The sequence below is a fragment of the Anas platyrhynchos genome, chromosome 10 (genome assembly GCF_047663525.1).
Source record: "Anas platyrhynchos isolate ZD024472 breed Pekin duck chromosome 10, IASCAAS_PekinDuck_T2T, whole genome shotgun sequence".
Lineage (NCBI taxonomy): Eukaryota > Metazoa > Chordata > Aves > Anseriformes > Anatidae > Anas > Anas platyrhynchos.
The window spans coordinates 7,059,166-7,075,650 of NC_092596.1; the positions used below are offsets into that span (position 1 = coordinate 7,059,166).

A 16,485-nucleotide genomic window follows, 5' to 3' on the forward strand; every position below is an offset into this window, starting at 1 on the left:
CGCTGTTCCTCATTTTTTCCTTCCTGAAAGCAAAAGTTGCATGAAAAAGACATTCCCCTTTTACAGTTTTGGTTGTTTATTTTTTCTGTTGTTGGTTTTTGGGGGTTTTGGTTTTTTATTTTTTTTATTCTTTTTTTTTTTTTTTTTAAATGCATGAAAATAATTATTACTTGCAAGCTACCTAAAAGAATGACCAATTTTCTGGCTTGGCTGGGGTTAAAAAAAACTAACAAGGCTACTCTTTTCTGCTGTTTGGCTTCTTCAGTTTTTAATTACTTATTTATTGGGGGAAATACAAAACAAAATGATTACATGCTCTTTTTAATGATTTTGAAAAGGAAAGACTTTTTTTTGAACATTTTGTAAAAAATAAAACACAAAAAAGAGGTTATGCATCCAAAAGCCAAGATCTCTAAACTAAAGGCTCTTTAGTTTGAAAATGAAAACTCATTCATAATTGAGCTTCATGTGGCAATTTTGAGTGCTTTCTAGCCCCCTCTGCTGTTTATCTCCTAACCTGCATCATAAAGCTTCATCTCCTGTGTCAGAGTTTAGCGCATTTGATCCTGTCGTGGTGACTCCACACGAGCTAACTAAGATGGCATAAAATGTTTGGTTTTTCTGCAGGGAATCAGACTCCATTCTTCTTAAAGCAGAAACAACATTTTTGGTTTTTCCTGTATTTGAAGAAGAGACTCCCTTTTCTAGAAAAAAGACGTTTGATGTTTGTTTCTTTTTTCCGTTTGTTTTTTTCATTTGTTTCTTTCGAAATATGCCTTGTGGTATGTTGAAATGTAAGTGCTGAAATGAAGAGTTTGAAATTGTGGGAATTTATTATTTGAAAGCGAACCTAATCTGGTATTCTCTGTGAAAGACTGTTTTAAAAGTCATACTGTTGTACAGTAGTTTATGCACTATTACCCACAACAACAAAAAATTGTGCCAAACTATGAACAAGTGACTGTATTGTATATATTTTTACTTCTCTATCAACATTGGGTTGTGAGTGTTTTCTGCAGCTATGCCTTTTGATTTTACTAGAAACATTCCAGTTAAGTACTAACCACCCCCTTTGAAAGCACCTGTAACTCACGATGAAAACAATATTGTTCACTTATACAACTTACCAAAAGTTTTATGGACATGACTAAAAGTGTGCCAAATTTACTTACCTCATTTCATGGATTCACCCTGTGGTTTAAAGCTCATAAAGGAAAAAAGAAAAAAAAAAAGGAAAAAAAAAAAAAAGGAAAAAATACAAAGAAAAAAGGAACTTTGAAACTGATGCTGGGAAATTGTATTGTCCTCTCTTTAAAACCATGAGCAGAAAAACATAATGGTGAAATGTTGAGTTTCATTATAGGAGAGAGTTGAAATGGTGGAGGAGTTCAGAAAACCACTCCAGGTAAGTCTGACAGGAACTCGAGTGTCTGCATCTAGAGACTACGAAACAGCTGCTTTTCAAGTGTCTGTTTTCTTAAAGCAAAACCTGTAGCTGAAGAGCATTTGAAATGCAAAGTTACATTGCTAATTCTTTGTATCTCAGTTTTATATATTTTATAATAACCTGGGATAAATTCTAAAATAGTTATAAAAATGGAACTAATATGTTTCATACATTTATTGCTATTTACTTTTACTTTGAGTAGTTTCTTAAATATTTTTGATGCAGAGCCTGTCAAAAGTGCTCTCATATCATAGCTTTGGTGTTTCCTAAATGTCTAACCTTGCAATGCCAATATAGTTTGAAATTTTGAAAGCAAAATCATTAGTTTTAAATACAGCTCTGAGCCTTTCCTTTGATTCAGTTCGTAGTGTAAGGAGGAAACCAGAACTATTGGTGATCTCACCGATCAGGGCCGGATCATACATGACTGGACTTTATTAGACAGCGTTAAGTATTGAATGCTAAATGTATTATCAAAAGGCCTTATTTGTAACCCTACTCACCACACCCTCGCCCTCCAGGAAAATAACAAAAAAAAAACAACAAAAAAAAAATAATCATCTCTTTTCCTTGTGCAACTGAGAGCCTGTGCGTTTTGCTGCTGACTTCTTATGAAACCTTGATATGCAAGAGACCTGCTAGCTGGGAGCTGCTGGGACCGCAGGGGTGTGAGGCTTGGACACGCTTATGCAATAGGAAGGGGTGAGGAAGAGGAGCCTTAATACAGCCGGACAGATCGCTGCTGTGCCCGCGGGCGCAGGGGCAGTGTGTTTCACAGAGGACATGGCTAGACTCAGTTCTCTGTCCAAGCAGGTCGTTTCCAGCCCGTGCCAAAGGCAAAGCACCAGGAGTGGCTGAACAGGCGATGTAGGTTCACTTAGCAAAAAAGCAGAGCAATTCTCATTGACCACTTGGAATCGAGACGGAGTCGCCAAGTGTCGAATTGGCATCAAAATGTTCCCAGCAGATACTCAGATCTTGAGGGCCAGCAGTGCCAACGAGAGAGCATGGCACGGTAATGCACTGTATTGAACAGGTGAAGTAAGCACGGCCGCTGCTGCCCAGAGACAAGCGCTGTGCTGGGACTCCATCCCTGGGTGTTTGGCTTTCCCCCACCACACTGCTCTCCCTTACATCCCCCCGGAGCCGTCTTTTCCATCCGTAGTGTCACCCAAGTTTGCAAGTCCCGAATGTGTTCGTCCAGCCAATTTTTGGGGAGCTCCTCCTGTGTGCCAAAGGGCGAGGGGCTGCTGGCTCTGTGGTTTGGGATGTGCAGGCTCCTGCTCCTATGGAGACAGGTCAGGCCTGGAGCTGGGACGCGGCACGTCCCTTCTTCTGACCCAGAACCATCCTTTGAAAGCACATTTCCACTGGCCCATGCTGTGTTCTTCATGCTGAACCTTTTAACTGTGTGGTCCATAAATCAAAACATGATAAAGTACCTTGTACTGAAACAGATAGCAATATTTATTGCATTCGAGAAATGTGCAATAGGGCGTGAATATAAGGCATAAAACACATTGTATGTTGAAAACCCAGGAATAACCCGACTGCCGGCCGTTTCAGGACACTGTTGGTCACAAATGCCAGCTGCCTTCCTTGTTTCTCTCCTCTCAGTCCCACTGCTCTAATTCCTCTGCCATCTCCAGTTGTCATCCCGCATCCTTCCCCAAAATTTCTGACCGTGGAAATTTTAGAGACCCCCCAATCCCACACGGAGCAACTCTGGCCTTTCTCTGTCTCTGCAGAAGTTATCCCCCTGCTGTCTGCTCTCACACTACCAACAAAGGGTGACTACCTTGAGCCAAACATCAGTCATCCCCTTTCGGCCCTTATCTCCACCTGCCTGTCACTACCTCAAGATTTTAATCACTTCCACTTTTGCCTCATTCCTTGCCATATAAACTCGTTTTGTCTGTTGCCCTTTCTTGTCAGGATTGTTGAATTTTTGTTTCTCCCAGCCACGGGGATGTCTCATGCATCCCCTGCCCACTGTCCAGCACCCCGTGGGCTCCCCGTGTCACCCCATGCTGACTTTGCCTTTTTCCCATCCCCAAATTCGTCATCTTCTCCGATCCCGGTGCACGTCAGCCATCTTCTTGTCAGACTCCTGGCTGTTCAGGGTGATTAATTCAAGCCGCACAAAGATGTTTATTCTGCAGCATCCCTTAAGATGTCTTTTCTACTTGATCTCGCCCCACTCCTGCTGTAGAGGCATCGTGCGGAAGGACCCTGATGTGGTCGCGCTCTCCTCTCGAACTGCGCCGTGCTGGCACGCTGCAGTCGGGCGAGTTACAATCAGCAGCAAAATTAAAAAACAGCCGCCTGCAAAGGACGGTCGTGAAAACGGGCTGAGATCAGACCAAGCCAGGGCAGTTTAACACGACCCTCCTTCGGGGAAAACGTAGCGAGGGCGACGTCCTCCCAAAAGAAACCTGACGGCGAGCCGGCAGCAGCCAGCCCAACCCCGAAGGCCGCAGTTTTGCTGGAGGTACTTGCATATAGAGGTTTTGTAAATAGAAAACTATCACTGATGGGGATTCAAGTAATCATTTGAAAAATAAAAATAAAAACTTGATCAGGTTTACATGTTGCTTTTTTATTATTATTATTTTTTTTAACATAAGACTTGTTGGAGAATCACGGATTACGGACCAGGTTTAGCGAGGTATTTGGTGGAGGGAGGCGAGCGGTGCTGCGCAGCTCTGTCTGGAGAGGAAAGCTGGTTGTTTTATTTTATTTTATTTTATTTTAAAAAAAAACATTACAGCTCCAATGAGCCAGGAACCAAAATAGAGACGTTCTAAGCATTTTAATCCCATACCTGTCGGACCATATTCTTTCAGTGAGGGCTCGATCTAGCAAAGCACTTGGGCAGGAGCGCCCGCTGCCGGGGCCACCGCTCGCCCGGGTGCTTTCCTGGAGCGCAGCCTGGCCCCGGCACGAGCCGAGAGAAAACTCCATTGAAGTCAGTGTAAGTGAGAAGAGGATCAGGTGCATGGACTTCAGTCGGTGCAGGATCAGGCCCTTGGTCTTACTTTCTCAACTCGGTGTGTTGGACTTTGCCTATGCAGCTCCCAGGGAGTCCGGTGGAAGTTGCATGGTTCAAGGCGCTGACATCTATTTGAGAATGTGCCTCTTTATCTCTTCAGCGTGTAAAATAATGCAAAAAAAATAATAATAATATATAGAATAAACAAAGTACAATGTCTGTGGTAGAAGCAAGGCTTTTCAAATCTGTTTCTCAGGTAAACAAGTGACACTAATGACAGTGGAGTAACAGCCATCTAAGGGAATTCGGATCTAGAAAAGGAGGATGCCCTCCATCCCGCAGGATACTTGGGTTGCCAGACACGTTTACTGAGCCTTTGAACACTTGGTGCAAAAGGAAACAAGAAATAAAATTTGTATTCACCGCTACCCTTCGATAGATAGGAGAAAAAAAAAAAGAAAAAAAAGAAAAAAAAAGTTTCAAAAGCACAAAGGGAAGACTTTAAAATAAAATAAATGAAAAAAGAAAAAAAAAAAAAAAGAAAAAAAAATATTCCAGTTAAACTCCTTTTGTCTTTTACTCCCCGTGGGAAGCAGGGTAGGAATCGAAGGAGATGCTCTGTTTCGCTGCCCGCAGCGCTGGCTGTGGCCGTTCTGACTGCTGCCTACAGAGATTTGAATGTACTGCTCCTTGAGTTAACTTCCATAGAACTAGAGGCACCTCGCGAGTAAGTTGCTACTGTTTTATGGTGCTAAAGAAAACTTTTATCCCCCCTCGAGCATTTAAGGAATATTAAATGGCCCTTTTTATGAATGTAACATATCCATTTCTGTTTAACATTTTACACTGCAATTTTAACATGTTTGGAAATTATTTGCCTTTTTCTTTTAGAATAAGCTTTATAAATATTCTGTAGAGTCAATTGAAGTATAATTCTTAAGGATCACTCTAAGACGCCTACAAAATCTTGTATATTTTTAAGTGTGCCAATTTGTAAAATATTTTGTAAGTGTATATTTTTCTTAGAAAAGTGCTGTGAAGTGTTTGTATGTGTGAGGTTTCCCTTTTTTTGCACCTTCGGGTGTTAATAAAAGGATGTATACTTAAAAGTTTCTGGTTTTAAAAACCAAAATACAAAGAAAAAAATTAAACTTTTGTTGGGAATTTTGTAATAAAAAGAAATGTTGTGAAAGAGTGTAGTGATATTGTGTAAAGGAAACTGGAAAATTTGTGAGCGCTTTGCTGTTTTATAGATCCTCTTGTAAATTATTCTTGTAATATTTTTGGTTTTGTTGTTCTTGTTGCAAAGGTTTTAAATATTTGTGACTGACTCTGTATGGTGAAAATGTCATATTGTTAACTTGCTGAGTTTTGTTATATTGTTTATGGAATAAATAAAAAAATTTAAAATCTCATTTTAAGATCATGTATGAAGAAGAAATTAAAACTGCCGTTTATTGAATATTAGAAATCGTTTCTTTAAACAAATTGCTGCCACCTGAAACAACCAAGTGACAGTCCTGCCGCCCCTCACACACGCGCTCCTGATTGCAGCCCTCCTGCTTAATTGGGCTCATGTTAATTGTGTTAGAGATGAGGGGTGTGACAGTGGATGGGAAGTGGGAAAAGTGCCCGTGTGGCTTTTGCTTCTTCGTCTCTGGCTTCTTCCAGTGAGAAGGGGGCACGGGGGGCACTGGGTTTTTGTTGCGGGTAGCTCTGCTGGGGCAGATGTTCCTGCAGGATGGGGATGCTGCGGGCTTGGTCTTCGGGGCCTTGTGGGAATTGGAGGTGACAAAACATCGCTGTTCCTTTCCCGAGTGATGGGAACAGCGAGGTGAGGGCTCTCCAAGCCCTCCACCTGCAGAAATTGGGGCGCAGCGCTGCAGGGAGGGGGATCCTGGATCAGCGGTGATCCTGGAGAGCCGGCACAAATGTTTTCCAAATCCTGAGCAGCGTCAGATCAGCGCACCCCAAAGCCTGCTGCTGGGCTTCAGCTCCTGCTGTGAGTATGGAGAAACCACCCGGGGAGTTGGGGACACAGCCGGGGATGTGCTGGGCACAGCAGCGAGCACCCACAAAACGCCAGGCAGCCAAATGCAATCACTCATTGAAATGAAAAGGTTTTCTCCATCTTCCCCAGCACAAGGCAGCAGAGTTGCTCTTTCAGTTTCCAACCCCTAAGTCCCAATGGGATGGGCATTTCTTGGGAAATACCCAATTTCTCCAGTTTTCTTGTAGCAGCAGTTTCTCCTGTGTGGGGAGGGCAGCACTGGGAAACCTCACTGCAGCGCTTAGGCTGCTCCATGAAGTGTCTGTTGCTTTAGGAGTTCCTCTGCTGCCTTCACAGGCTGTCTTATAGAGACTTTAATTTTTTGATTTTTTATTATTTTTTTAATTAGCCTGTTGGAGGTGCGATGTAAGCAGAACGAATGCCCCAGTGAGCCCACTGAGCGTCTTGGGAGCGAATCACGTTTGTGAAGCTGCATCTAACTGGGCAGATGCGTGGGGCGCTGCTCGAGGCAGGACTGCCAGGTAAGGGCTTTGGGGAGCCAGGAGCAGTGCTGCAGAGCAGCACCCAGTGCCCACTGCCACGTCCCTGCCGTGGGGACCACAGGGCTTGGTGTGGGGAGGGTGGCACGGCCATGGGAGAGTGGCACGGCCAGACTGATGGGCTGGTGGGGCAGCCTGGGGCTCAGCCTGGACAGGAGGCTTGCTTCTGATGTGCAGGGGAGCTGCTTTTTTTGCTAGGAAAGCTGCTTTTGCTGTGCAGATCCCTCTGCAATTAGAGCAGGGTGAGGGCAGAGGTGGGCACAGAGCAAATGGGGATGGGCAGGGGAACCTCAGCAGCACTGCGCCAAGCAGGAGACAAAGTGCCCGGCTGCGAAGGGCAGGTGAGGGTTAAAATCGCTGCCACTTGCACTGCTCAGCCCCAGTTTTGCAGGCTTTTAAAGGCAAGGGTTTTGTCATGGCAGTGCTCCTTCCAGCGGAGAGCTTCCCATATTAAAAAAAAAAAATGGTGAAAGTTCCCCTATAAAATAAGGCACCCACTAAATGTACACGCTCCAGATCTTTGACCCAAATAAAACAAATTTAATTACGCAGCGGAGCCTGAGTACTGTTACAGAAAGGGCCCTGTTAAAAGTGCTCATCTACCGTGTTTATTTCACATGCACAGAGCTAGAATGGAAGTGCCGATAACTGCTGGATGAACCGCCAGCCAGCCACGCGAAGGGAAACGATTGCAAGAGGTAACTTCTGGCTAATGTCAGCCTCAGCCCAGCTCTGTGGGGGCACCAGGCAAAGCCCCCGAGCTTCCTTGGACCCAGCCCCAGCCTGATGGTTTTTTTCACACCATAAATTGCGGTTGGGAGCGGCCAGAAAGGGGCCTCGTGGGGTTGGTGTCGGTAAAGGGATGCGGGCAAGTGGACGGGGTTTTGGTGGGCTTACACCCATGGCAACCTTGCTCGGGAACATACCTTGTGCTGCACCAGTTCAATAAAGCACTTAAACACACACTTTATCTTAAGCATGTTAGAGATTATATCCCTCTTTAGCAAAGCGTTTAAGTGTGTGCTTAATTTAAGGATTTAATTAAGGATTTTAATTGTAGACTTCAGTATGTGCTTACCTGCTTGGCTGAATATGGCGAGATTACTCTGTGCTGAAGATCTCTACGTACAGTAAGTGACTAATTCCTCCAGAAGGAAGATGCTACATTGTTCCTGAACAATGCTGCTAAAATATAAATAGGAAAAAGGCGAGAGACAGTCAGCTTGATTCCTCCAGGTGAAAGCATTCTCCATGACCAAAGCCGAGTTGATTAAAATCTAATATAATTAGTTTTCACCTCTAAAGTGCCATTACAGATCAATAGAACAGGGTACCTTAAAAACGAGTCTCCAGCTCATAAGCTTTAATTACACGAAAGGAAGAATTCACACGAGAAAGGAGATGGAGACCTTGAAATGTAAATGGCCACCAAATAATAGGCTGCGAGGCCGTTTCTCCAATCATTAGTGCTTTAGGCTGATTTCCGAAGGAAAGAGAGCTTCTGCAATTGCATCATCAGCCTGCCTTGGGGTCATTTCCACGGTGTTTGATTTCTGTGATAAATTTCACTTAATTGGGGGAGGGAAAAAAAGGATTCCAATGATCCCGAGCTGCTGCAGGAGCCTCGGCAGCTGCTGGTGCAAGGCAGAGGCTGAGCGTGGATGCTGCTGGAGCTGAAATTTGGCTTCTGCGCCTCCTGCATTGCTGCTGGCTTAGGATGCTCTGGGTCTCGGGGGCCTGAATTGTCTGCTGTGATGTCTAAATGTGTGGTAGTGATACTGGTCTGAACTCTGGGGTCACTGTGCTTTACTGCAAAATGCAGTGAGATGTCCGTGTGTCGTTTCTTTGCCTGTTTTTCTCCAGGTTTTTGTCATTTTCCTCTCCCTAGCTGAGTTTACGACGCGCGGGAAGACATGGTGGCTGCCTGCAAGGAGAGAGAAGCGCTCACGAATGGGAGCGGAGGAGCTGAGACTCAGAATGCTTGGAGGAGATGCAGAAAAAGGCCTAACTCCTCGCAGGGCAAGGAATGCATTTTGCCAGTGTTTGGTGGCATCCTTCACCATAACGTCTCCCAGGCAGCACAAGTTGTTACGTCCCGGTGGTGCCAGGGTCCTGGGCGTGAGGACGTAATTGTGGTGGTCAGATTCTCCCTCTTCTCTTTTGGTTTCATTATCAGTCAAGCTGCAAAATGATTATTTTTTTTCCCCTTTCCATTATATTCCTCCCCCCAGCTCTCACCACTTTCTTACCACCTAAGTACTTTCTCAAACACTCCCCTCCTTCTGCCGTCTCTGCAGAGCATCCCGATTCCTTCCAAGAGAAAGGAGCTACACCTGCAGCCTCCCTCTTCCCCCAGCTCCCCTTCACTCCTCTCTCCCTGCAAACAGCTCTGTCCTCTGCCAACCCTTCTCTTCGGGCTCCCCATGCCACCCCAAGCACCCTCCTTCCCTTCCCAACCTTCTCCAGGAGCTGCTGGTCACCACCCCAAGCCCTGGGACGGCAGCAAAGGCTTGGTGTCTCACCAAACCTGCTGCTTTCTGCCACGTGCTGATGTTCCTCCTCTCCTGCCCTGCTCGAGAGCACCTCCAGCCCAGCAGGACCTGCTGAGGACTGCCTGCTCTCCACCTCATCATCCTCGAGCAGGTCTGGCGTGAAATGCGATGGACGTGCTCCTGCCTCAGTGCTCCCCCTGCACAGAGAGAAGAAAATCCGAGCAGTGTCAGGTGCGTGACCTGCAGCCTGGAGATGACTCGATCTCATTTCATCCTGCACTGGTGCACCTGTACAACAAGCAGCCCGTTATCACACCCTTTACTCAACTATTTGGTCTTCCTAGCCTTCGGGATGTCATGTTACTTATTCTTTCACCTAATGTATTTGGAGCAACTTGCTAGCGACGTGCAGCCCTATTTATCCTTCTAGGGACAACAATAGCAGGAATAAATGTTAAACTAAAGGAAGGAATTAAAAAAAAAAAAAAATAGCAGCTCTATTTGTGCTGTGCCAAGATGCGTTTCTTGGCAGCCCTAGAGATTCAACAGTCTGGTATTTATCACGATGAAGCGCAGAGATGTCTGATGGCTGCAGGAAGGGAAATAAAGAGGCTGAGGGATCAGGGTAGGTGCTCGTGGCAGGCAGCTGCAGGAGCAGCGGTACGTCGAGGCGGCTGCCAGGGGCACGGATCAGCAGTGCTGATGGGCAGCTGTTGGAGGTCAAGCCCCGCGGTGGGGACATAGCCGCTGGGATTTCTGCCTCCCGAGGAGACCAAAGGGCTGCAGCTGCCAGCGGAAAATCTCCCGGAGGGCTGGACCTCGGGGTCATCCTGAGGAGCTGCCACTGCGATGCTGTGAGCCCACAAAGAAGCGTCAGCTTTGTGCAGGGGTGTGCGTGGGCAGGAGGAGTTTGCACGTGAAGCTGCCCTGACACTCACTGTGACACTCACTGCCGGGGTCACGGCTGTGGACAACGTCCTCAGAGGTCCAGGCTGAGGAGATGACGCTCACCGCTTCATTGCTCTGTGCGGAGGGAGGGAGATACCCAGTCCTCAAGCAGCTGCATCCCAGTGATGGAAGCCCCTCGTCTCCCAGTGCTCCCAGTTCTTTATGGGAGCACAAAGCTGAAGAAACGCACGATCCTTCTGTTTTGGCTTCAGTTTGTCCTTTTACACTATTCAAGGGATTAGTGAACTGCAGCCTGGAGCTGGCATTTCCTAAAGACAGCTCCATAAAATGTGGACATGCTGCTTGTCGTATGCATCTTGTAGGCTCACGTAGGTGGCAGCACGAGTCTTTGCCTGGCAAATTCCTCTGACAACTCCTTTCCCTGTCCTCTCTGGCCCGGGGAAAGCCACCAGCCTGTAGGACCAATGCTCGCCTCTCGTGCAGCTGAGATCACCGAGTTACCCTGGCAGCAGGCCCTGTCACTCCACAGTGCCAAGGGCACCAGAAGCAATTAAAGAAAAATGAGAATTGATTTGAGGAATGTAATAATCATTCAACTAGCTGGGGAAAGAAAAAAAAAAAAAAGATTGTATCATTGATATACCAGGAAGAATAACATTTACTCTCTGATAAGCATTATGGAACCTGCAGAAGCAAGCCTGAGACCTCAAGGACTTGCACCATAAATGATTTAATTCTGAAGAACAAGAAAACAATATGTTGAAAATCAATCCGAGAGGCTAAGAAAGTGAGAAGTGGGCAGGGGAAGGGTTTCTGTCTCCAGTCTCGGCCCAAGCTAAGAGCCAGGTATGCCTCTGGCCCCCACGCCCGCCTTTTCATAGCAGTTTTCCTTCCCAGCACATCATTCTCTGCTCATTTTTGCAGCCAGTTCCACGGCTACTCTTGGAAGCAGAGGGATGCAGCTGGAGCCTGCCCATGCCACGGCTCCAGGGGCTCGTGTCCTGGTGAAGTGGAGCACCTCATTTCCAGGTGGGTTTTCCCTACCCGTTGGCATCTGGGGTGTCGGAGCTCGTAGCTTCTGGCTTCTCCTTGACACAGGAGCTGCTCGGCGCTGCTTCATTAGGCAAGTTATTTTTAAATTCCCAGAAAGAGCAAAACATTGGGAGAGGAATAACCATTCGCCTTTGAAACAGCTGCAGAAAGGCTGAGGCACTGAGCCCTCTGTGCGTCCCCCCTGCTACTCGTGCGATTAACCAGATGGCAGAGCTGAGTCACCCACTCGCAGGCCACATCAGAAATTGCACCTGAATTGAGTGAGGAACCTCCAAAAGCGTGGTTTTGATGTGGATAAAGGGGGACCATCAGCACCGAATAGGAAAATGTCTGTGAAAGATTTCTTTCCCCCCCCCCTTTAGCCCCACCTCGTGTTTCCGCTTCTCTCTCTCATTTTTCCCTTAAGGCCTTTGACAATGAGCACTTAAGAAAACCTCCGCCCTCATTTATCAACATAAACGAATGAAAAGAGAAAATAAAACCTGCCCACAGTCCTCACCCCCCCTGAACAACAGCAGAACCCAGCAGGCACCCCGTGTTTTCCAAACGCCAAGGGCCAGCAGTAAGCTGATGTTCTTTGGGGGTGCCCCTGCACCACAACACGCTGAAGGTTCTCGGTGGCTGATGCTGCTCTTACAGCACGGATTTGGAGCCAAAGGCCAGCTATAAAGCTGTTGTGTTTAATTTATTTTATTTTATTTATTTGTGAATGCTGATTGCCCCACAGCTCGTGCTGCTCAGAGCAGCTACGGCTCAAGAGAAAAAAGTTACATGGGTGAAAAAAGTGTTGGAAAGCTGTAGCCAGTTACAGAGATGTCCGAAATCTAAAAAAGGGAGGAGAGAGGACTGGAAATGACCTTTTCCTGTAGCTGGGAGTGCTCATATATCATTAAATATTTCCAGTGGTGGACACTCGTAGCAGGAAGAGGGTGGGTGGGTTGTTTCAGTGGGCAGCCTGCCCCACTGCTGAAAATACTGCAGCGTGCAGCAACCTGGCACTGATGTCCAGCTGAGAACCCTTCAGTGTTACATCTGCCACGTACGTTCCTCCAGACTGCATGTAAAGTGTCATTTAACCTTTGGTTTCTTAACGAACCGTGCTCCTTGGGTGTTTCTCACCAAGATGTGCTGTCCAGCCCTCGGGGGAGCCTTCCTCCAGCCCTCTCCACGAAGAGGTTGCAGGATCTCAGCAGCCGTGCGGCAACAGAGGTAATAAAACCTCCCTGGTCTGCCGTGGTGTCCCCTCCTTTTGGCTTCCAGGGAGGTGTTAGCTCCTCTTGTCACAGCATCTCATTAGGAGCTCGTGCTCAGCTGATTATTTCTCTTCTGAATCACCGTTTTCTCCGGTTTTGCCTCCCGCCCTGTAGTCCAGCTGCCGCTCTATTCTTAGTCGGATGACTTTACATCTGGTGGTGCTGGAAAACATGCTGTTTGCTCAGGCTCAGCTCGTTAAGGGATTCAGATTAGGTTCTGCAGTGGCGACCTGCCCCTAACTTTGTACATCTGCAGATCACCAGTAATGGTTTTGTATTTCCTTTGAGGTCACTGATCACACGCTGAGTGCTGCGGGGTCAGGAACCGACAGAAGGGAGCGGTGCCGTGCTCTGCGATGAGTCTGCTTCCAGCTGCACCCTGAGACCCATCGGTTGGCTTGCAGTCCAATTAATATTTGTAATATTGACTTCCATCGTTCCTCTTTCTCAACCAAAACATTATGAAAGACGGGATCGGATGTCTTACCAACTGCAGGTTTGTCGTATCAGCGCTACTACTTGACAGGCCTGATATTATTGGACTCGATGATCTTGAGGTCTCTTCCAACCTAGGAATTCTGTGATTCTGTGATTAAGGAAGGTATCTGGTTAACCTGACAAAGCCTAGTTTTCATAACCATGCAGGAGTATCTTCTTGAAATGCTTTATTAGCGAGGCCTCTTATCAGCCCTACGTTATTTGGCTTGGAATTGCTATCAGTACGACAGGGATACACCGTATGTACTTAAATAAAGGCCATCCTTCCCCCCGCAGGCCTCTGCTTCATTGAAAGTGTAATATTCCCCCCCCCCTCTTGTCTTTTGCAGACTTGTTCTACCTGGCTGGGAATTAAGGAGCTGGGATGTGGCAGGATGGTACCTGAGCTAATATTTAAGCTCTCCTGAGAGCGCAGCACTGCCTGACAAAGAGGTCCCTGATCTGAATTTGTTTATGTCTAGCAAATTACTGAAAACTATTAAAAACGCCTCCCTAAGGTGCAAGGTTTTCTTCCTTCAGCACTTCAAATCTCTTTGATGCCAGATCTGCCTATTTAAACATGACCAGCTTGAATATCCTCTGTGATACGGTTTGAATGGAAAATATTTTGTTGTGTGAGACGTAAACCCACGCTTCTCCCCCCACCAGAAGGTAACTTGTCCAACGAAGAAGATGGCCTGTTGTGAGTGCTGTAAAGCAGGCGGTACTGAAGTAGAAAATAGAAAAGTTAGACTGTCAGCAATTGTTGTAACCTTAGGTTTCCTCCCAGGGTTGTTCTGGGCTGGTAGATTATTGTGAAGTGGCTTCATTTGCCTGCTCAGTACCTGCCTCTGCTAATGCTTTGAGTATGTAAGGATTTGAGTGTGTCAGTTTGTCAGGTCTTTCTCTCTCTCTCTTTTTTTTTTCTTCAGTTTAGAAGCTCCCAAGAGATGCAGATTTTTCTCACCTCACTGCATTTGGATTATTACTTATCTATATTGTGAATAAATTATTTTAATACGTTTCTAGGAGGAAAAAAAAAAAAAAAAGCAAACATTTTTCCTCATCTATCGCTGCATACCAAATAACCAGTTTTTAAGACCCAAGGGGATTTAAAGCAAATTTATTTACCCTCATTGAAGGAAACGACATTAAACTTACCACGGAAAAGTGTTGTAATTCTCCTTTGCTGTACATACATCACCAAACTGCAGACAGGTAGTTAAGGATGAATTACACCAAGCTTTTGCTATAGATTTGGGATTTCTTCCCCATACTGAAAAGTTCTCTATGCAAATACATTCTCCCCTACACTATCTTTGAAATGCACTGCTACGCTGATCCTAATTTTTTTCAAAGCTAGCAAAGAGATGTGTGTGCACAGGTCATAAATTATTATTAATACTAACTGGACGATAACATCTACTAAGCAGTTTTGAAAAACCAGAGCTTATTCTGCATCGGATTGACCCTGTAGGGCATTCGCAAATCATCTCACTGCAGTGGGTGGGGAGGTTCTTGTCCCCAGTTGTTGCTGGACCTCAGCAACAAGATTTTACTGCTGAAGTAAAGTGTACTTCAGCAGTACGTCGCTGGGTTTTTCACCTGCAAGCAAACTGGCAAATAACAATGTGAACTCACCCACAGGAGTAAAGTATAGCATGCTTCATTCCTCTGCTGCTTTCCATTTGATGATGCTTTAGACTTTCAGTAAGGTTATTCACTCACAAATATTCTATTGAGAGAAAAAGAAACAGACAAACAAACAAAATTGCTTGCCAGATGTCATAAAATACTCTGAGGCTGCACCAGGAGCATAAACCATCATCCTTTGGTTCAAATAAAAGAATATGCTCCGCCTCCCACTTGCTCAATAATCCTAACATTTTTCTGCTTAGGTTGCTGGTGGATAACAAAGCCACTTTTATCCTGCTCTGACCTTGCCTGGCATTCAGAAAGGCAGGGAGAAATACAGGAGTCACTTGCACGCATAAGTCACAGTTGCACCACCGTCCAGTTCTTCAGTTCTCTGAGGTCTCATCGGAGCACTCTGGTGGGCATCCTGCTGATTTGCTGAGTGCCAATAGTCACACTCAGTGGCTGTCTTATCAGTTGTCAGCACAATGCTTTCCGTGATAAAATGGATTTTTTGTATGCTGATCAGCTGCTCCTTGAATTACTGATGTTTTACAGCAGATTTTTTTTTTTTTTTTTTACCTATTTCAAAGATGGCTGTCAGAAAAGAAAGCTTACATGCTCAGCCATGGGATCTTTCTTTCTGCAGGGGATAGTTTCTCCAAGCAGTGGAATCTATCTACATAAAAAAAATCTGTTCCTCATGTGTCAGGAATAGCTCCAAGAGGACTTTTCCCAATGGCAAATATTTTGGCCCATTAAAACTGCAAGATTGCTTTTTTGACATTAAATTTACCCCCCACTCCCGCACTTTTTTTTTTTTTTTATTATTATTATTGTTATTTAATTTTACTCATGTTGACCACTAAAAACAGATTTGCTAGGTCATGGTTTGACCCTACAGCAAATCTAACTGTAATGAAGGATCCATAATGGAGCAATGATGCAAAGCACCGATGTGATTTAACTTGCTGTCCCAGCTCCCATTTGCTTTAAAAATAAACAAACAAATAACAGCTTAACCTTCTGTAAGCAAGTTTTATTCTGGGTTAGGTATCGCCTTTTTATTACGACTGTATTGGGAATCATCGTTCCACTTGCAGCTGGAATAAACTTCCATGCTTTATGCTCCGTGTAATTCAACAAAAATACAGCAGGGAATGTACACCTGATCCATGTGGAACTGGGATTGATCCTGCTCTCCTTTAATTATGCTTTTGGCATCATGGTCTTAGTATCATTTCCATTCCTGGTTCCTTTCTGTAGCAAGAGAAACTGATGAGAAAAAGTAACTGAATTCTCCATTCTCTCTAGCCCAAACACTGTAGTTGCCTTTCGAGTTCTCAAATCTGAAGGGGAAAATTCGAACCGTGATTATTTAAGAACGCTTCATTTACATCAGTAGTTGGGCTGGTCTCTTTCTACACATTTAAGTTTCAATAGCCTTTGTCTGCTGCCCACCCCTCAACTTGACAGCACTCACTCCTGTTATCGGTGAGGTACCAAGAGGAGAAACAAAGCTCTCCCGTGGTCCTGCTGAAACCACATCAATCCTCACAAAGATGCTCTTCCTCTGTGTTCTGGTTCTTGCTCAAAAATAAAGACGACGCTCATGGAAGTTGGTTTTACTATTCCTAATGGCCTTTTCAGGAGATACTTTGAGTCAGTAAAACGGGA

The 16,485-nt window shown here is 45.4% G+C and overlaps 1 protein-coding gene and 1 long non-coding RNA gene across 7 annotated transcripts in view; both read left to right on the forward strand.

The window, feature by feature from the left end:
* The window catches only part of NEXMIF (neurite extension and migration factor), a 133,072-nt gene extending 127,218 nt beyond the window's left edge, over window positions 1-5,854 (forward strand). For 4 of the 5 annotated variants that reach the window (XM_072043166.1, XM_038184449.2, XM_072043168.1 and 1 more), the window contains one exon: window positions 628-5,854. In XM_072043166.1, coding sequence (XP_071899267.1) covers window positions 628-805 — 178 coding nt within the window. In that variant the 3' untranslated portion in view covers window positions 806-5,854. The remainder of the gene's footprint in view (window positions 1-627) is intronic. The other variant, XM_038184450.2, reaches the window with a different exon arrangement.
* A 204-nt stretch (window positions 5,855-6,058) lies between these two features.
* On the forward strand, window positions 6,059-14,233 carry LOC119717890 (uncharacterized). Of its 2 annotated transcripts, none has more exons than XR_011811870.1 (5): window positions 6,059-6,441; window positions 6,839-6,971; window positions 7,615-7,687; window positions 8,050-8,119; window positions 8,853-14,233. It is a non-coding gene; the product is annotated as an uncharacterized lncRNA (long non-coding RNA). The 2 variants fall into 2 exon arrangements; XR_005268244.2 differs by having other exon boundaries at window positions 8,878-14,233.
* Window positions 14,234-16,485: the final 2,252 nt, after the last annotated feature.